Raw genomic sequence first — 22,997 nt, 5'->3', positions numbered from 1 at the left:
CTACGTGTTACAACACATGTTGCCCCCTTTCAGACGATTTACTGAAGCATATGGTTGTTCTAAAAAGGTATAAAATTTGGATCGATTAAATTATAAGTATTCGAAACTCCGGCAGTTATGTCCCTTTATAAGGTATTAGAGTTACTGTTCTTGGCTGTTATTGTATCTGAAAGTCCTCCCTCGGAAAGACGATAAATATTATATTTTGTTTTCCAATTGATTAACAAATATGTCACAAATATGCTTTGTGGTTCGTATTATAGTAATCGAAAGTTTACTCGTGAGAGTAACACAATTGTTTATTTGTGAAAACTGCAACAACAAATGTCTTTTCGGAGACAAACGAGGGGCTACGAGCGACACCTTGAATGGGCTGTCCACGGCACGGGAAGTGTCAGATCGAATCGTATCGCAGAGCGAAACTGTTCTGTTGGCAATTTTGATTATATCTGTTATAGAGTGGAACCAAATCATGTCCTTCTAGATAGTTTGTCCAGCATGCGATTTCGTAGCTACAGTGACAAATATGAATCGCCTTACAGGTAAACATTTTCTTACATTCAGATTTGTGTATCATGTGTTGTACAGCTTTACGGTCGAGGCCAGGCCAAAACGATCTATACAGCCCACACAACAGTGGTGGTAAAGTGGTTGACTAAAGTTTTAGACCCGTGACAGCGAGTAATGATCAGAGTTTGTCCTGCTGCACTCAGGACAAACTGCACCCCACAATGACTTTCTCCTCTTTCATGTTATAAAACAGGTTAAATGAACGCTACATGATAAACTGATGGTAACATTACTAACCATGCTAACAACTAATCTGTATATAGGCCCTAATTAAAAAACGTCTCTGATTGTGAAATATTAGTTCTAGAGTAAATGACATTACACAAAATTCAACAATTCATATTTTACCAGTACCTCAAGTACCAACATAGTCATGTGTTAATTATTGAGCTTTTAAGTCAGCATTGTAACATTAAAGGGGCACTGATCTAACGCAATTCCCCGGACTGGTTGTTGCCTTTGTTATTGTTTTTTCCCCCGTGAGTACCCGAATGATACGCAACGCAACTGAGCGTGACCAGAGACTGGGCTACCGTCTGCAAGGACAGCTAAATACACTTGGAGGCCGGAGGCAATATTTGTTTTACGAATTTTTGCATAAACACTGATTGGTTAACTGTGATCTATAAAGATTTCGACAAAGGGCGCATGTAAATTAATTTCTTAAGCATAAACAAACAGACAAAAAGAAAGGCAAAGCTCATCGGATTTAGAAATACCCCAGATGGTTATAGTTTAATACTTAAAAAAAGTATCTATGCAGTGAAAGCATTTTCGGATTTCGGATTTCGGATTTCGGATTGCGGCGATAATACGACTACTACTCCCTTGTTGTCATCCACATTTCTGGTATAACCCTACACTTGTGTATTTGTCGTCATTCACTTGATGCTCAGTTAATGAATTTATTACAGGTACAATTAGTGGTAGCACCACTTAGATTACCTGACAAAGGTTCCCATTTGGCATTTATTGTGTCTGGGGTAATTATTCAATCTAAATCCAGGTTTGAAGTGAGGTGAAATGTGTGTTATGTAATATGCACGTGGCAGACCAGCAAGAGGTGAATGATCAATTGATTTACTTTTTTTTGTAAATCAACGGATCGTTCCAAGTCATCAAAGGATTAGGAAAATACGTTGATTGATTAATTACTGTTATCTTGCACAGTGGATATGTCAAAAGTGAGTGTTTACATGTCTAGGTTTACTAAAACAAAGGGAATATACTCATATCATGGCGTGAAGTGCCGATGTAAAAACAACATACTTTGTTCAAAGGGTTAACTGATAATACGTTGATTGATTGATCATTGTTATCTATCACTCAATGGATTTTTTAGGAACCGTGGACGTTATGAAAATAGTTGTCACGTGGGCTTTCTCAGCCGACCCTTGAGACTTGACACCTATGTGAACACCTGAAACAATCCAAGTGATCAGTTGAGAAATGAACACAGGTTATAATATCCCGAAACGATATATATCTTTAAAAATATTTGATTGTTACAGAGACACGTGACTTGGAATAAGTTTCTTTGTACAGCTGCAGACGAGTGGGATATTGTTCCTTTGTGTGGATATTCACGGATACATTCCTCGAACAAGGAAGCTCCTAAAATTTATACACATAAATTTGGTAGGTTGTAATTATGGTATTTGCATTTTGTTTTCCTTCATTTGAACCGATTCGTTCTTGTTTCTCAATGTCTTGGTTGGGAAATTCTTCAATGCACGATAGACGTTGTTTTCACAGGTCTTTTCCTTTGTAAGCGTGTATATATTACCGTCAATTTGTAAAATGTGTTTCTCTCAGGCAATTTATAAAATGTGTAAATATTTCAGTCATTTTGACTAAAAAATCTGTCCAGATTGATTAAGATGATCAAAAGGGCCTACAAACATCACAACAGACTATTATGTAGGATTAGAAGCCCAACAACATAGAAATGTACTTTTCAACGTAACATTTTCAGTCTCTTGGTGGTGACATTAAACATCAAAATGTTTGGAATTCGTTAACATAATAATACAAATGGAAATGTTTTTTAGTCACTTTTAATAAATTTGAAAATGTTACACATTTTGACAGTTAAAAATTATACACACTATAAAAAAGCAATGCTCAGGTGAAATATTTACTTTGTGTTGCTAGTCAAAATAGTGTAAACGAAAATCGCAAAATTACCAAGCAAGTGACTTATCAAAACTACGTAACCATTACCGATGCTTCCCACAAATATACCTACATTTCCTTATTATCTCGAAAACTGTATTGCATTTTGTTGATCAATGTGACCATACGCCCTTATTACTACCCATAAAAGTGACTGATGCACGTACGAATTGCGCAGCAGAGGTCGCGAACTAGTCTAGATTTCTGCTATGCATCCGGGTACTCACTGGGAAAAAACAATAACAAAGGCAACAACCAGTCCCGAGGAATTGCGTTAGATCAGTGCCCCTTTAAAGCCTTGAGCATTTAATGAAGAGTGGTCGGTGTACAGGTTTGTAGAAACAAGCATTTCTGGGGGGTGGGGGGGGGGGTCCTCACCTATGATCCCAGCTGTACCCTCACGCCCTGAAATGTTATGACAATATCAATATGTGTTTGTAATAACATAAAAGTCACAGGGATCTTGTCACAACACTAATGTTTGGGACCCCAACTTATTTTTGAACACTATTTCATTAGTATGGTGTCCCAAAAGTAGACCCCCTATGATCATGTGTTTGTCATGTTCATCTCTAGGTTACACACCAATCTTCACACACCATTGGGTGTCTAGCTGTGCAGAGTTGTGTCCCTTTTCTATGCCAGGAGCTGCTTGTTATGGGTTTGAATCACAGATTTTACCAAATGATGATCCCATGTAGGCAGCATGTCCATGCCAATGTATCTTCCATAAACTTTCTGAAACCTGTGATGTGAATCCCACCATGGACTTTCTGATCCGAGGTCGGACGCCTTGTCCACATGACCATAAAGGTTATCCCCAATAAGGTAAGAATCTTATCTGTGGGATGACTCCAAGCCCTGCTACATACTCCCCCTTCAACAGCATGAACAGAAGGCACCTCCTGGTTGCATAGTAGGGTACTGAGATTTATTGTATTCAATTGAATATGATCATGGATTTAAAAGGTGCCTTGAATTTCCTCTGTATCTGAATCTGCAGTTGGCAGTCATGAGTGGAAGCAATGAAATCCTTCATCAGGAGTTGCCCCACACACAAACATCATGAATGCAATGTAACAGTGTACTAACACACACCCCAATTTCATTCGCGTGTAGGACCTGTTCGTGAAGCAGCTTGTGAAGCATGGCCAGCTTGCAACTCAATTGAAAGCTCATGCATGGTTGAACGGTCGGGGAGATACATTGTACATGTGTATATCTGCCTCACTGACTCAATATACCATTTTCACCCGGACTTTCAGAGGGGCATGCCCAGCTGAACAGCCAAAAGACTATTGATGTGGTGCACAGCTATATTTTCTCACTTACTCGATCTCGATTGCTGACCGGAGGTGAGGTGAAATGGGGTTTAACATCTTGTTCAAGATTAATGCACTTTTACAGCGGTAGAAACTAACATTTTTGGTCCACTAGTCCTTATAATGATAACATATAGCAAAACCCTTAAAAAAATGGCAAATATCTACTAGTCCTTATGATACCTTAACTATTGGGCAGATTGGCAAGGACTACAGGACTAGTGCCAATTTCTAACCCTGACTTATATTGTGATATGTGTGTGTGGGTGTTCATGTGCATGTATGTGTGTGTGTCTGTGTCTCTGTGTGTGCATGTATGTGTGAGCCTGAGAACCCACACTCAGTAGGATTCATCATGAACATGTCAACATTGTGTTATGCTTTTAGAAATAGATGAACAATCTGAGTTAGGAGTACAGTATCTCATTCTCCACCCTGTTTGTAGCTCTGAGGACACCTCCATAGAAGGCCATGTCTGGTAATTCAAAGCAAACTCCGAAGGATGCATGGATGTCATCAGACAATCAAATGTCAGCTTTCTAATCAACTCGGCTTCTATTCTTTTCCACCTCGATTTGAATCCCTTTTGCGAAGGATGCATGGATGTCATCAGACAATCAAATGTCAGCTTTCTAACCAACTTGGCTTCAATACTTTTGGATGTTGATACCACAGTGCTCAGAAATGACAGGATTTATCAAATATCCACAATAATATATAATCATGGCCTTATTTTGTTTGCATTTGGGACTTATTGACTCTATTTGTTTTCATGAAACAAATCAGATTTGCATGTCTTGATTGCTTTGCTTACTCATTCTGAGTCTTTAGAAGCCTCAACACGAAAAGAAAGTGCTTGCAGAGAGGTATTATATTGTAGTAAGAGATCTGATTCAATGAGATTGTAGGGGTACAATATAGGGGTGTCACAGTACACCTACATAACGTATCAATGCATCTCATGATACTTTAGATACCATGCAACATGTTGCATTGGGCAAAGAAAGGTTGTTGTAATCAAGTAGTTGGTGTTTTACTCACATAATTGGATTGTTCCAGTATCATGATCAGCACTTTGTTTCTTAACAGGCAGTAAGGTAACTGAAGCCTAATTAGGATTTCCATTATAGGGCTGAGATGGGTAACCTCGGTACTTGGGTCAGGTGGGTACCAACAGGACTACCAGGACCCGTGGTTAGTCACATTATTATATTTTTAATGGCAAAAATTATCCAGAACTCTATGGTTACACTATAAGTGACAAATGTTCACATTTCTTTCCGACTATCCACTCATTCCTTCTGACTTTATATGTTTGCATAAAGATAAAACTTCAGTCAACTTCAGTGTATGCATGACCAGCTCATTTTATACCTGTATCTTGACAGGAGTACGGTCAAACGTTTCCCAATCGGACATTTTGTACCTATCTCTTGAGACCTACAGCGGGTACCCGGGTAGGGTCGGGTAATAGGGGGATGGATACCCGGGTAGCTTAGGCACATCAGAAACATGATTGTGGGTTTGAATCCTGGTTCGCCCTGATTATGTTTATAGGTTTGTCAATACCATACCTGTGCTTGTGGGTTTCACCAAAGTGGTACATGTCTGAGACGTGCCTCCCACATAAAGCTGACATGCCATGACAGAACTGTAATACTGTCCAAGGCAACACAACTCATTTACTCACTCAAAAGTTATAGACAGTGTGCACTTTGGACAGTCCAGTCATGTGAGTTGGTAGTCCAATGTCAGGGTCTTGTGAAATCTCATTCAGTCCATCAAACTTAAGTTATTAATCAGTCTGAAAAGAACTGAAAAGATGTTACTGGTATCAGTAAAACATATCTGTGATGATAAAGAGGATTATCATTGAAGCAGTATCAAAGACTGACATTGAAGCAGTATCAAAGACTATCATTGAAGCAGTATCAAAGCCTATCATTGAAGCAATATCAAAGACTATCATTGAAGCAGTATCAAAGCCTATCATTGAAGCAGTATCAAAGACTACCATTGAAGCAGTATCAAAGCCTATCATTGAAGCAGTATCAAAGACTATCTTTGACATTTGTTTGAAGCAGCATCAAAGACTGATCTTTCAACATTTTTAGGTTTACAACTTGGGACAAAATGGACAATTGTTTTATTCTGGTATTGCTTTTAACATTGTTTGACGTGTTGAACTACTGGTATGTGTTTTGGTACAGAAACAGAAAAGGGAAAAAAAGTTTTAAGTCATAAGGCATGGACTGATTGTCATCTGAAATGTCCTAAAAAATTAGAATGTCCTATCAATATGATCAAAAGTTGATAAAATCGTGGAAATGTCCAATTGTCATTTGTCTCCAACATCTTAGTTTTTAATCCAGCTCTTGTTAATTAGGGCAGGACCCAGTTTATTGGTCATATTATGTTCAAGGCATCTTGTGATCATGGTGATGTCTGCGGACATTTATGTTTTGACAGAATTTTCCAGCATGCACAGTTACATTTGTGAGACTCGACTTCCACTTAGTGTCTGAAAATAGATAATTTTGAAAGAAACAGATAACTCCATCAAAATTGAAAAGGAGACCCAGTGAGATGGGAGATTCAGAACCTGAGGAAAATCTAGACTTGCTTCATTTAGATATTTTGCTTTACAGGAAAAGGAAAGGAAAATAATATGGTTGAGGAACTGTGAGACAGACTATTGTGGAGTCCTTCAGCATGAGCTGAGGCAGGGTACAGCTGAATGCAGTAATTATTCAGAGTTCCAAGTTAATGTTGTGAAGACTTGCCTTCCTACAAATTCATTAGCAAGCATGATGAGACATGTTGGTTGATTGATCGATATGAATATTTATTGCCATATCTGTTTCAATTGACATAAGAATTATCACCTATATGCAAGCTGAGTTATTGATTGCAAATACATATTAGTCTCATGTTGTGATCATGATATGCGCATATTACCATGGTGACATTCAGAATAAACATTCGCTGTGCAGAGTTGCATCCCTTGGGCATGCCAGAAACCTATGACAATGGGTAAATTTCTGGTTCGCCCAGAATATGTTGCTTGGTTTGTCAGCACCATGCCTGTCCTTGTGTGTTTCAAATAAGTGGTTAACATCTGAGGCCTGCATCACTTCAGGTTTTCCTCTCACATTAAGCTGACATGCCATGATACAACTGGAATACTGTTAAAAGCGGCGTTAAATACAACTCATTCACTGTGTTCATCAAGTTGTTCGAGTTGCCAGTGAGAATACATGTAATTCGGAAAGGAACAGTTTATTTTCGACATGTTACAAAGTCAGGTCCATCCCACTGCATGACACGTTTAATTATTAGTACCTCCAAGATGAGATTGTAGTGTCTGTTCATCTCTTATCACTTTGGGGGGCACGGGTGGCCCAGTTGTCTAAGGCGCTGCGATTCGCTGTGCAGAGTTGCGTCCCTTGGGCACACCAGAAACCTATGATTGTGGGTTCGAATCCCGGTTCGCCCCCATTATGTTTCTAGGTTTGTCAGCACCATACCCGTGCTCGTGGGTTTCACTGAAGTGGTAAATGTCTGAGACCTGCATCACTTCGGGCTTTCCTCCCACATTAAGCATGTTAAGCTGACACGCCGCGATATAACTGAAATATTGTTAAAAGTGTCGTTAAACCCAACTCACTCACTCACTCACTCACTCACTCACTCACTTATCACATTGAAACACGGGTTTCTATTAAGCTAACATTGGTGAAGCTGGCTCCCATGATTACTGTTGTAGGCACCATTGGTCATATCCAACTCGTCTAGAGCTGAATTTTGGACTGGGGGGTATGAAAAATTACCGAAATACTGTCGGAAATACTAAATAAATTAATAAATATGAATCATAGAGCTATAAAAATAGCATATATCAAAACAATGCAAATCTACCTAATCTAGCCTATTTTAACCATGTTAATTGACACTGTGATTAGCCCAAAAAGTTACTTTAAAAGGTAAAAGGATAATAAGCTCAGAAAATATTCATGTGTTATCATGCATGTGTGAAATGGCCTACATTGCCTGAGGTAAGAACCTAACAACTCACCTGAGTTGATGACCTTACGCCGCCCATGCATTTGCACAGACTACATTATTAGATTACAACAGAGTCGCATGTTCATATTTCTATGGTGTGTTTCAAACTTTCCAGATTTTCACTATTTTCAGGGTAATGGCTGATGTAAGGTGAAATATGGTTTAATGCCACATCCAAGACTATTGCACTTGTATAACGATGTGCATGCACGTGTGTGTGTGTGGCTGCTTTGTACTAGTCCGCACTGATGCTGATTTATAGTGCTAGCTCACTGAGATACCATGCCACAGTTTAACATGAATACCCCACTCAGACAAAGTATACTGACTCCGTGCCGACCAGTCCTTGTTTTAGCCCCTCAATGCCAAGAGCCAGACAGGGTAACAACAAGTACCATCTTTTAAGGTCTTTTGGTATGACGCGGCCAGGGATCGAACCTCGGATCTCCTGGTGGACACTCTACCACAAGACCACAGAGGCCGTTCAGAGTAACAGACAAGTGGCCATATCTAATCCTGTGTCTACCCACATGTCGATGTTGGCAATGCTAAACAATTTTTGTGATGATTCAATACTGGAATCACAACAAATCTTGAAATTCATAATTATGAAGCTCAACAAGTGGCAGCATTGACTAGACTGACTGTTTGTTCAAAGGAAAGTTGTTGTCTTCTTGTGCATATTTTGTGTTGAAAATGACCCGTCCTCTACACCTTTTTTTAAAAAAACAACAACCTCCTTTTGATGGCCCAAATGTCCACTGCCACATATGTCTCTCTGAAGCTGTCTGGCAAACACAATTTCACTGGACTACATTGACTTGGGTCTCAGGCTAGTGGTTATGGTCACACACTGGTGAAGGCATTCTTCTTTGTTGGATCACTGACTTTGAAAAGCAGGTTCTCTTTTGTTGTTGTTGCTTTAAGTGTTTAAGAGGTCGCCTTCTGCCTTGGAAATTTCAGCTGACCCGTCCCTCTTTGGGACATGTGGGAGTAGGGTACACATTTCTATTGTGAGTATTGACAAAATTTCTGTTTCTTGTATTGATCAGTGTTGATAAGATTTAATTTCATTTAGGGTTTTTAAAAATTGATAGAATTTCTTTTGCTGCTCTAATTATATGCGTTCAAGTTGCTGACCATCTCTCAGAAATAGAGTTAGTTTGGCCTTTGCTATTGCATCTCTTGGCTTTTGGTGATCTACAACAGGTAGCAGATCTAACTGCAATTCTGTCATTTCAAAGGATCAGCTGATATAGCTAACCCTTGGCATGCTTAGAGCTACGGTGCAATGACTACGTGTCGGTGATTTTGCTAAATGGTATAACAGCTCGGATAACAATCAGTCAGTGTCCTCAATAATGGACTGATCTGAAACCACGTTTTAAGTACACTGTGAGCATGGTGACTGGAGTAATCTTAACAATATGCAGCTTCTGTTATCATGGGTGACTTCTGGGTGACTAATGTCGCAAATCTACATTGTGAGCATCGTTCCACACTGTTGGTTTGCTTCCACCAGTTGATTTCCAACCTGCTTCTTGTTATGATAAAAATAAATTATAGATATCTGTTGCACATATTACTGTAAATCTTGAAATTACTGTGTCTCCAAATTAATGTGACTGCTGACCCCTAGCCACAAATGTGAATCAATATTAATGCAACTTCCCCCATCTTCAGTGGAATGATAGAAATCATAACCTTTAAATCCAATCAAACATCAATAGCACTTTCGAAAAAAACCAATAAACAGTGTTTTCCCCCAAAACAACACACAGTTTTTGTGTATTCTGTTGACTGGCATTAAGGAAGTTCAAAGGTTATAAAATAATTGAACCAACAACAGTTCACTGATTTTTATGTGGAGGAGGTGTCAAGAAACTTAAAGGCAGACGACAAGACAAGGGCTGTAGTTCTGAGGATAAGCGTGATGAAGCCTATTAGTGCACTATCATGCAGTGCTGAAAGGGTGTCTTCCCGATGTGTCTACAGTCCCATTCTGTCCACAGTAAAGTCATGAAATGATACGATCTGATGCTCAGAAAGGGATACATGTGGGAGATGACTGTCACCTGTTTCACCTGTGATGGGAGATGAACTGCTCCATACTGAGAAAACAAAACAGTGTAGGCACAATGGGAAACACTTGTGAAAGTCACAGATATATTATATTTTTAGAAAAATCTAAAACTAGTTTTGGCAATCCTGTCACATTCAATCAATTAACCACAGGCAAATCATAGAAAGTTATTGTCCTAGATTGATAAGGTGACCAGCGGCGTCTGGGAGCTGCATGGGTGTCTTTCTTCCAGAGTCGAGATGGTCCTTCAGTCTCATTATACTGCAGGGCACGGGGGGTCCAGGCGTCTTAGGCGCCGCGATTTGCTGTGCAGAGTTGCATCCCTTGGGCCACCAGAAACCTATGATTGTGGGTTCAAATCCTGGTTCGCCCTGATTATGTTTCTAGGTTTGTCAGCACCATACCCGTGCTCGTGGGTTACACCAAAGTGGTAAACGTCTCAGACTTGCATCACTTCGGGCATTCCTCCCACATGAAGCTGACACGCCGCGATATGACTGGAATACTGTTAAAAGCAACGTTAAACCCAACTCATTCACTCCCTGTACTAATGCTGAATAGGCATTCAAACTGTTCAAGGATTAGAAATCCTTCTCTAACAGAATTCATGCAGACCTTACCTCCTTGTCACAATGAGCTGGTGTTGGTCAGCACCCATAAATTTCAGTACATGCATGACTACTGTTAACATTGTCAGACAATTGGGGCCATTTTGTTTGTGTTTAATGCCATATTGATCAACACTTGTGACATGTTTGAAGCAATGATCAGTGAAGGTACAAGGTTAAAAAATACATATTTTTAAACTTATCCTATCTCACACCATGCATTTCTCATTCTTCTTTTTATCCTAAGTGGAAATGTGTCTTCACAAAGGTTTCCAACTTCTAAAAAACAATTCATCCGATCACACCCAGCATCACCATGGTCACCTCCCATCAATCTGGGTCCAGCATGCTTTTCATGCCAATTGACCTACACCCACTGAACACGTGATTACCCTAACCAACTCATTCTCTTCACACCAGAGTGTGGTCATGTGTATACTACAAGGGAATCCATTGGGTTTTCTCTTTTTCCATTTTCCCTTTTTAATTTGTCAAGACTTCGTCTTCTTCTTGGTCGTTTTTGTTTTCATCATGGATGAACAGTCCACAGGTCCCGCATGTCTTACCTTCAGATGGGTCTTCTCTCCATCCGACCTGCACGTTTCCCTTTTGATCAAAAGAAGAATGAGAAATGCATCGTGTGAGATTGGATAAATATTATAAATGATACAATTTATTGTAAAATTGTTAGCATGGTTAGAATGCCAATGACACGATTGAAGTACTTTCATAATGGCACTGTTAATAATGTGGATTGTTGCTCATTGTCACAGCCACTGTTTGTGTTGTCCAGATTGTTTACAGGTTGTAGTGATCATGGTGATACATCTGCTAATTCCTTCCTAACTGGTTACAAATCAAAATCTTTTTCAGGAACTTCTAACGCTTATTTTACACACATCTCTGTGGCTTAGGCTATACAGTGGATAGAGTGTCTGCCTTGAGAGCAGAAGGCTGGTGGTTCGATCCCCTCTCCGTGCCATTTAAAAATTGTACTTGATACCCTGCTGGCACTTGGCATTTTTTACAAGCTGCCATCATCAATGTCTTAGAACAGGAATATTGCTGAATGTCACGTAAACAAAATAGAGTTATGATTAAAGCCTCCACATGTACTCGATGTACACGTTACGTTACTTTAGTTGACCTGACAGATAATCATGATACTGATGTTGTGATCTTCAAGGTCATACAGGAGTCAGGAGCTGATAAGGATAACAACGATACTCATTGAACATGTTGCCAGAAGGACAGGGTCATTTACCTGGGTTTTATCGGACACAAATATTTGACACATATTATATGCATTGTTAGTCCCATGGGATTCCCGAAAGATGTTACACGATGGTTCTTGATGTTATCCTGTCTGGCACTGGGCATTTAGGGACTCAGACAAGACTGGTCTGCTCGGTGCCAGTTTACTGTGGCAGAGTGGGGTATTCATGTTATCCTGAAGCATATGCTATGTAAATACAATAACCTTGAATGTGGCGTTAAAGCCCTTTTCACCACCACCCTTGGGATACAAAAAAGTAAAAATTTACATTTACTCATAGTACGTGCTTATTTAATCTCATTCAATAGTGGAAAACACTGTGCTGTGTTCCTAAGAACAGAGAAAAACAATTCACCTGAATGCAGCCCTCAGCCTTGACTGGAAGCGAGTGACCAAGCCTGTATATGTACTTGTCACTCTCTCATTTCACTTACCCTTACGTCCGAAACACGTTTACTTGAAGCGGGGATGGCTGGGTGGGTGCGATAGCATATGAGTCGGGATAAGTATAAACATGATAAATGATATTTTTACCTAAAAAATACATGTTTTACCTTACCCTGACTCCGTACTTATGATGCATGATGATGCAGAATAACGATTTTGGAGGATGGTTATGACATGTATAAGAAAAATTTCTGGAACAAGATTAAATGACTGTCATGTGCCTGATGTAAGTGACTTTATTGTTTCTTTAAAATTACCAAAAAAAAAGAAGTTCATGGCCATTGTGTTATTATTCTTGCAAATCAAGATACTTGAAGTAATGTGTTTGTACTGAATGATGGTTTTTACAGCTTGAAGGAAATGGTGGTGAATTGTCCACTTCTGTTTTGTGCCAGAACTTGCAAACACCTTGCCAAAAAATGTGCTGATGTTGTACATTCAAAAATATTCTTTTCCCATTTTTAGGTTTGTCCCTAAATATTAGGGATGGGTATTGGAGGTTTAAAGTATATCACAATATTTTGCAATGCACAAGGCCGTATTGCGATACGTATCACGATATATTGTATAATTCTGAATGTTTAATTCAGAAGCAATCTGATACATTAAGGTATGAACTGAAGTTATTAAATGGAACAAAACAAGATGATGGAACAACATAATATTTACTCATTCAATAAATTTCGCAGCCATCTTGGGGCCCCTTTGGTGTAGGCATTTGGCAAGTGTATAACATTAAACACATGATAAAAATCCCAATTTGAAATCACCTGATATATGGAGCATGAAAAAATGATACTGTGGTATGTATCGTGGAAAGAATGAACCTCAATTTGCCGATATGCCGGTACTACTTTACATCCTTACTTAAAAAAAATATTGAAACGTAATTGCTTTGTTGCTAAGTAAGTCATATACTGTCATCATTACTCACTCGGCCACGGCTGTGTATTTTCATGAATATATGATATCGCCACTCTGCAGAATGATAATATCAGTTTACATTGTCACTTACCAGTTGTAGGAGATTTATGTAACTGATAAATTAGATTAGCTCACAGCCAGGTATGTAATAAATATTAATTAAATACAGGATGACCTTGCAGTGTTAGAAACAGACACTTTTAGTCCACTTTTCCATGTAATGATAACATATGGCGGTCGGGTAGCCTAGTGGTTAAAGCGTCCGCTCATCATGACACGCCGAAGACCCGGGTTCAATTCCTGACATGGGTACAATGTGTGAAGCCCATTTCTGGTGTCCCCCGCCGTGATATTGCTAAAAGCGGCTTAAAACCAAACTCACTTACTAAAAAAGATAAATTTCTACAGGTCCTTATGATAGCTTAACTATTGGACAGTTTGGCAAGGACAATTGGACTCGTGCCAGTTTCTAATGCCTTGATATTGAACCATCCACTCACTTACCATGCTTACCCTCTGACATAGTGAGATAACAACAGCGGGTTCACTGTGGTGTTGTCATCTGATCAGATCTATCATTACTAGTAGTGGGACGATGCATCGATGGATCGTGATATTTTACTTCTCATTACAAGTATTGATCACAGTCACACACAAAGATAAAAATATCAAATTCTTATCTTAACTGTTTGCTTTAAAAACTGTTACACCAAATACTAATTATTTGTGAAAATTAATGGTGGAACAGTAAATATTTTCACCCATTGCTCTATACAAATGCATAAATTATTATTATTATTATTACTTGACACTGCTAACTGTAAATAATCGACCCGTGAAGATCCAGGGTAGATTAGGTCTTCAGTAACCCATGCTTGCCGTAAAAGGCGACTATGCTTGTCATAAGAGGCGACTAACATGATCGGGTGGTCAGGCACACTGACTTGGTTGATGCATGTCATCGTATCCCAATTGCGTAGATCGATGCTCAAGATATCAATCACTGGATGGTCTGGTCAAGACTCAAATATTTACAGACTGCCGTCATATAGCATGTATAGTTGAAATAGTGCAGCGTTAAACAATAAATAAACAAACAAAATAAACTGTAAATAACTTGTGTGCCAGGTATTTGGCCATCCTGTCTATGAAAAAGATGGCTTACTCACCACAGATAAAAGCACATGCATGTTACAGATCGGATCATGAGCCAAGTCTCGTTGTATGTATTGGATCGCACTGCTTGTGTATCGTCCCAGCCCTAATCATTACAAGTTTACAAGTAACCAAAACATATTTTCAGTGAAATAATTTTCTGAAAAAGTGAGATCTATCTTGTGTCAGCCATCGGATACTCAGACAAGTAACAGGTTCAACTGGGATGTAACAAGCAAGTGGGTTCACACCAAACACAATAACTGAAGACCCATGAAGATGCGGGTTGATTGGTCTTCAGCAACCCATAAGAGATGACTAACGGAATCAGGTGGTCAGACTCAGTGAGTTAGTTGATGCATGTCATCGTATCCCAATTGCGATGGATGCTTGTGATGTCAATGACTAAATTGTCTGATCCACTTAGAGACTGCCCTGATAAAGCTGGAATATTGCTGACTGGCATTTAACAACAAACAAACAGACAAACAAACAATAACAGCATGATGTTTGAACAGGCTGGCCGGCTAACATGTCTTGATCTTTGCGAAACATCAAGTAGCCAATCAGAAGATTCTATGAGAAAGTAAAGATTTTTTTTTCTGATATCATATGCTTCGATCCGCAAAATGATACACATCGTAGAATCGAGGTACAACAAGTGAAGTTATTTCAATGAAGACATATTTCTAGGGCATTAAATTTGTTACCTGTAAATAATATCCAATTCCAATATTAAGTTTGATGAATTGAGTAATTTGTGTGTGTTTGATATTATAAAACATGTTTGCACACCACTATATTGACAGCAGGTTCTGATGTTGTGATAAGGGACTGGCACCGGCTGGTCTTGTCATCACAGTAGGTATGCATTAAATTATAATGGAAATTATAAACATATTTGCCTTGATCCTAAACGTCTCCTCATTCCAATGCCAATGAGGGGGCACGGGTGGCCCAGTCGTCTTAAGGCGCCGCGATTCGCTGTGCAGAGTTGCATCCCTTGGGCACGCCAGAAACCTATGATTGTTGGTTCGAATCCCGGTTCGCCCCGATTATGTTTCTCGGTTTGTCAGCACCATACCTGTGCCCGTGGGTTTCACCGAAGTGGTAAACGTCTGAGACCTGCATCACTTGGGGCTTTCCTCCCACATTAAGCTGACACGCCGCGATATAACTGGAATACTGTTTAAAGCGGCGTTAAACCCCAACTCACTCACTCACTCCAATGCCAATGTTCATTGCTTTTGGTTAGAGATCTTGTTGCTTGGGGTGTGTGCATAGGTGGTCCATTCGTCTAAGGTGCAGCAATTCTCTGTGCAGACCTGCATCCCTCAGAGGGCCAGAAACTCATCATACCAGTGGTCTTGGCTTTCACTTCAGCGGTCAACATCTAATACCTGCATGACTTTGGGTTCCTATCACTTCCCGTTGACACACTGTGATTTTACCTAATAAAACGCGCCATTGAACCAAACTCACCTTCACGAACTCATTCATGATATGCTAGTATTGTTTAGTCCTGAGGTGAATCTTATTGGAGCTTCCCTTTGTGAAATGTTTCAAAAAGTTCCAGGCAATTGTAAATTTGTGATGCATTATCAGATGACCAATTATTTGTATGTCAGTAATCAATTATTGATCTATGTTCGTGATAATAATGAAGTTAATAGTAAAATATTAACCCACATACTTTGATAGCATAGCAAACATTCCTTGAAAAATGGAACAGATATGAAACTTTAACAGTTTTAAAAGTTTAATTGTATTCAAAGTTATAAGAGCCTTGACAGTTTGTCAGTTTTACTACTTATCATAATCTGAGCCTGAAATGTTTAATATTAGAATGCCAGTTGTGTTGGCTCCAAGGAGAACCATTTTGGCTCCTGTTTTTTTCCTTGCAGGAGCCAAACTGCCCCTTTGCAAAAAATTATTCCTGACAGACAACTATCTAAAGCGAGCAGTGAACAGCTCGTTGACAAACTCTGTGCAGTGTCTCCTCATGTAGGATTCAAAATATTGCTGTAATGAGCTTGATGTCAGGTGTAGGAGGTCAGTCCGATGTAATTCTATATTATCCTGTTTTTCTGCATAAGTACCAGAAGTGGTGGATGGTTTTATGAGGAGTGAAGCGATACACTGAAACTGATACACAGTGATATTATATATGTGGCCTTTGCTATTGTACACAATACACACAGACCTGTATTGAGATACATGACGCACAGCATACATATTTTGGGGGACAGTTTTGAGAGGATTTTGGACATCAAGATTGAGTGACTATCATGTAAGTGGCTTCAATTTTAAACACTTTTCAGTTCCTGGCCATCATGTTATTCTGACCTATTGAAATGTATCTTTTTATGATCAATGAGAAACATTGTTGCACCCCTAGTTTTGTTAAAACATACATAGTTTTTTCAACAGCTTTGCATGCAATATGTCATTTACCAAATATACACCAAACCATCTGGTCCTAGCTGTTTATGTAGAAATATGTTTCATTAAATGTATGGGATGAAGACACGGAGTTAATAAAAAATTAATATTTAATTAACCGAAAGCACTTGATGTCAAGATGGAAAATTGCAAGGTTACAGTTACTCATGAACGGATCAATATTTCTTCTGTTTCTACCTCTAAAAGCTGCAAATAGCTTCTCGATCACTCACTTACCCACCCACCCATATCATGGCATGACAGTTTATCGGTCACTGTGAAGAATATGTAAAAAAATAAAATATTTCTTTTAAAATCAGCAACCGTATTCGACGTAATAAGCGCCCAGGGAAATCTCAAAATTAGAAATAGGGGGCTCTTTTTAGAATGTTATTTTGGTGGAAAAAAACAGAGTTGAAACTTGAAAGATGAATTTCGTGGTTTATGCTGACAGCCTGAAATGTTTATGTACGACAGATATATTTTTCCACAATTAAATGCCCATAAATTAATTTAGGGTGCGTAAAACACACAAGTGCATATTGTACGCGAATAAATAAGTCTTGTGTACATTGATCACTCGGAAGGGGTGCTGATTGGGATTGTTCAATAGCCAATATCTTAGCAAATGTCGCCCTGGGTGCTTATTAGAGCGGGGCGCTTATTACGTCGAATACGGTATTTCTTTTTGGGTCCAAATGTTTCTTGCCCCAAGATGTTGATCAGTACAACTTGGTAGACCATTTGATGTGCAGATGATCAGTATGATCCAAGCAATATTGTTGCGGAAGCGTTTGATGATGTGTATGTTTTGCCTTCACAGATAGCACTGCTTCAGCCAGCCTCAGCAACATGGCCAACACCAGGCTCCTCCTCACCAAGATGATGCTGAATGATGGGGGAGAGGAAGAGTTGGTGAGTTGTCTCCCCAGCTATTGTTATACTCACAATCTCATTAAATCAGATATTTTACTCCAATGCAGTACCTCCATCCTGATCCGACAAACCTTAAGATGATCAAAGGAACTTTCACGATAGTATATTCACCGACAAAAGAAACATGAATACCATACATGTTGGTGAATATATGAAGAATTACTCATATTCAAGAGATATTAGATTGGTTCGACGTACAAACGAACATACTGGTGTGTTGTGTGAACAGATGCTCATAAACGCAACACATGTGACATCATAGATCCATGACTCGATATGCACCATTTGTGTCGTGCAGGATTAGCGTGTAAAGTTTGGAAATCACATGCAGGATATTATCGTGAGTGAGCAGCTCCCAATTGGAAACGCGTCCACCCAGAGAGCGGAAGGTCCGGGGTTCGATCCCCGGCCGCGTCATACCAAAAGACGTTAAAAGATGGTACTTGTTGTTACCCTGTCTGGCGCTCGGCATTAAGGGGCTAAAACAAGGACTGGTCGGCACAGAGTCAGTATACTGTGTCTGAGTGGGATATTCATGTTAAACTGCGGCATGGTATCTCAGTGAGCTAGCACTATAAATTGGCATCAGTCCGGACTAATACAAGCAGCCACACAAACACACACACGTACATGCACGTCGCTATATAAGTGCAATAATCTTGGACACGACGTTAAACCCCATTTCACCTAACCTCACCCAATTGGAAACTAATAAACATGATAAAGGCCTAATCATATACGCACACACATACGCACATACGCACACACAGTATTCTGTTTTCTTTTGATGAGATCATAATTTCTGAACTGAGTAGCTTTTTTCTCTTTCTGACATGCAGTTGGACTTGGACGATATGAAAATGAATAATCTTTTAATTATGTTACTGTAGCTGACAATGTAAAATGTGTACCACCTAATGTTTTATTATTTAGCATGTTAATGCATACCTTCTCAATGACAAATGAAATCTGAGTGCCCTTCATCTGTTCAGACCCAAATAGACCCATTCATTTGCTTCAGCTTTTCCCCTATTGTAAGGAGGGGGCACGGGCGGCCCAGTCGTCTAAGGCACCGCGATTTGCTGTGCAGAGTTGCGTCCCTTGGGCACGCTAGAAACCTATGATTGTGGGTTCGAATCCCAGTTCGCCCCGATTATGGTGACATTCAGAATAAACATTAGCTGTGCAGAGTTGCGTCCCTTGGACATGCCAGAAACCTATAATAATGGGTAAATTTCCGGTTCGCCTGAATATGTTGCTTGGTTTGTCAGTACCATACCCGTGCTTGTGGGTTTCACCAAAGTGGTAAACGTCTGAGACCTGCATCACTTCGGGCTTTCCTCCCACATTAAGCTGACACGCCGTGATATGACTGGAATACTGTTAAAAGCGGCGTTAAACTCAACACACTCACTCACTCACACCTATTGTAAGGAACAATCTTTTAATCGTGATTATAGAGACTGAAAATCACTAACGAAAAACCAATTTATTAACAATAAATAACAATGGAGAAGTTACTGTAAAAGTAAGCAAATATGCAAGAAAGTCCCGAAAGAAATCAACATATTTCATGCCGCTGGTGAGCAGTGACACGTTTATGCATAAATTACTTTTGTGGATGTTTGATATTTTAAAAAACAGATGCCTTCCGTAAATCTTAACTTTATTTCATCACACTAGTTTTTGTTAGTTATTATCGATGACAACAATTTCATATCGATAATCATTAATATTTCTTCCCATCGACGATAATTCTGATTATCGATCTTTTTAGCCAGCCCGAGGTAATACTGTGCAGTGTGTGCAGTCATTCACATGAATCCCTTGCTTCATAAGCATAAGTATTGACAACAATGTAAAGATCTGCTAGTCATGCAAGTGGAAAGTATGAAATTGTCAGTTTCCTTGTCATGCTCAGACTGTTCATTTTTTTCATATTTATTTGCATAATGTTTGCAATATATATACTACTCAAAAGAAATTAAGCACAGATTTTAGGAGCGATTCTTTTATTTTACTATCGTTAATTTGTCATGACATGACAGTTTATTGGTCACTGAAAAATATGTAAAAAAATTAATATATTTCTTTTAAAATCAATTGTTTTGGTGCCCTGTTGATGGACATGCTGGATTAAATTACATTTGTCAAAACTGATCCAATGTCTATCACTTCTGGAACTCAACGTGATGAAAACTAAAACCACATGGAATGATCGTCCCACCAACCTGTCACAATCATTGCTCTGTACGTGATAAATGTGTATTGATCAGGAATGTGTGTAGGCTTGTCAATACATTACCAACAGCTTTGAATATCAATAACCAAGCCTGCACTGTGTAGGATGTGTGTGCACAGGTATTCCCTTGCATCTATCCCAGCTGTTGGCCATGTTCATATAGTTTATCTTTCTTCTGTATCATGACCACTGTCACTGAAATTGCTGAATCTATGATTCTTGTTTTAAGGACAATATGGTTGACATGTTCCTTGCAGCCATTTTGAAGAAGCTGTTGTCATGGTTTATGGCCTTTTTTCTTCCAAATGTCTTAAATTTAGCGGTGGGGCTCAGCACACATGATGTGTTTTTCGTGATATTTCTTTCTTTAATATTTGTTTAAATTTTGAACTTTATTTCTCAAAATGCATTTCCTCACGCTGTACACATCATCCCCTCAGAAATTACCAGACAAATGGCATGAATGTTTCTCCTCATGATGACATCATATTTTGTTCAAGTTATTGGATTTTCCTGTCAGTTTTACGTCAGAAATTTATGAGAATGTTTTTTTGATATCAATACTGACAACAGCTTTTGTTAGTGGCTGCCTTTGTTGACATTTTAAGCTGTAGACTACATATCTAGCTGTGCTGAAGTGCCATGACATTACTGGATTTTCTTATAAACTTTTGGGGGCACGGGTGGCCTGGTCGTCTAAGGTGCTGCGATTCGCTGTGCAGAGTTGCGTCCCTTGGCCACGCCAGAAACCTATGATTGTGGGTTTGAATCCTGGTTCGCCCCGATTATGTTTCTAGGTTTGTCAGCACCATACCCGTGCTCGTTGGTTTCACTGAAGTGGTAAACGTCTGAGACCTGCATCACTTCGGGCTTTCTTTCACATTAAGCTGACACGCTGTGATATGACTGGAATATTGTTAAAAGGCACGTTAAACCCAACTCACTCACTCACTCACTCAGCTGTACACAACAAACTAGTGGCACTAGGTCACATGACTGCAGAAAGTCAATTCACAAAGATTAGGTTTGTAAAAGAAGCAATATTTTGATTTCTTTTATTCTAAAATAACATATGTGAGTATGACCACTAACTACTATTGATTACTGATGTACATCACTAACAAAACATTTTGGATGATGAAATTAGTATGCTTTTGAATGATTGAAATCTCCAAGTAAAAGAATCGAAAGTATTGTCATGATTGCTATAGTTACCATGGTTACTGCTTTGATCTTTCCCATGTCATTCCAAAATGATGATGGAATCACTTGTGCATTGTATAATTAGATCGTATCCGATTATTTCAATGCCTTTATCAGCATTTACATGATTAATGATTTGAAGCAAAAAGAATTTATCAGTTGGTATGATTGTGTTGAAGCAAACGAGAACGGATAGTAAGCTGGGTAACAAAGACATGGTTCGAAACAAACCATATCTTTTTTAACTGATCATGCATTACTCCTTAATGCATTTACTGCTTACTTTTGACAGAAATGAAGCTGTGATGGGTCCAGTTGATGAGAAAATAGTTGTTCCAACCAGAAAAGCTGGGCCCCAATCAACAGAAGTGGAGACATCATGGAATCTTCATATCACATGTACCAATAAATTGGTCTCCAGCTATTTGGTGTTTTTTGCTGTAACCTGTGGTCTGCGTATTTGCATCCAACAAAAGTCTCTTCCTTCCTGCGATGGGTGGTCTCTTGGTTTACATTGTTTACATGCAATGATATTTATGTTTATTATTTTCATGTGTTGGATTTTGAATTTTCCTTTCATGTCCCGTGTTTTCGAGACACACGTTCTGTATTTCAGTGCCGGCTCGGTATTAGCATTGCAAATAAAAAACTTAAGCTAACAATTGGCATTTATAGTGTAATACACTTCTTATCATGCAATATATGTCCATTATTCTGAATTAAAGTTTGTTTGTTCACTATAATTAGGAATTGTACTCATTGAAACTTCAAAATTTTTTTTTAAATTTATGCTTGTTTGTTGCACTCAAAGTCGCTGTCTCTTCAGCGCTTGCCTCATCTTCTGGGGCCATGGATCAGGACCGTACCGAGATCAATGCCAACAGGATTGATCATTTCCAGATGGTTGTGGATTTTCAACAGAGGCAGACTGACTACTTGTGCGATCACCTGAAGGCGGCTCTCACTGAGATCACCGCCGCCCGCTGTCTGGGGAATCGGAATTTAAGCAACAGCTTCTTTGTCAGCCCTGGTCATCTACAATGCTGTTTAATGGCCAGATTGCTGACGCTCACACCAGCTCTCTTCTCGCTCTAATTTTGATCGCGCCTTGGTGGCAGGCAAGAGGCAGAAAGCGATCCACTTCTTCTATCAGGGTTGCCAAACCTACTCGTGCACCCACACAGCAGGCGACCACACCCAACATGTTTCATCTGCACACTAGGTTCATCTCAAAAGAGCCCTAGGTGTGAAAAGGTATTCGGCGTGAGCGGCTAAGGGCATTGTCATGGCACATAGACCCTCGACCTGAGGCCTGCATTATGATAAGTGGTCATTCTTTGAGACGTTTGGTAAGGAAAAGACTCAGGACCCCACAGCAGTGTCATGTCTTCACGCAACATCCTTTCATGACCTCACCAAGAGGAGAGTATTTCTCTTGGTACTGGCCACAGTGCCAAGGGTTAGTGAGCTTCATGCGCTGGACATTAGCCGTGTAGCATTGAATGTGTTATGCACAGAGTGCCTCACATCAGGCTGTGCTGGGATTTCA

General features: G+C 39.4%; 1 protein-coding gene across 13 annotated transcripts in view; it reads left to right on the top strand.

Moving 5' to 3' along the window:
• Positions 1–376: 376 nt before the first annotated feature.
• The window catches only part of LOC124116911 (polyamine-transporting ATPase 13A3-like), an 81,835-nt gene continuing 59,214 nt past the window's right edge, over positions 377–22,997 (top strand). For all 13 annotated transcript variants that reach the window (XM_046478536.2, XM_046478534.2, XM_046478533.2 and 10 more), the window contains exons 1-2: positions 377–542; positions 17,891–17,982. In XM_046478536.2, the coding sequence (XP_046334492.2) occupies positions 527–542; positions 17,891–17,982 (108 nt within the window). In that variant the 5' untranslated portion in view covers positions 377–526. The remainder of the gene's footprint in view (positions 543–17,890; positions 17,983–22,997) is intronic.

Source organism: Haliotis rufescens, unplaced genomic scaffold (assembly GCF_023055435.1).
Source record: "Haliotis rufescens isolate VD_foot unplaced genomic scaffold, xgHalRufe1.0.p SCAF_13, whole genome shotgun sequence".
In the NCBI taxonomy this organism is placed as follows: Eukaryota; Metazoa; Mollusca; class Gastropoda; order Lepetellida; family Haliotidae; genus Haliotis; species Haliotis rufescens.
The sequence above is the reverse complement of the archived record's forward strand: the minus strand, read 5'-3'. Positions and strand labels throughout refer to the sequence as shown.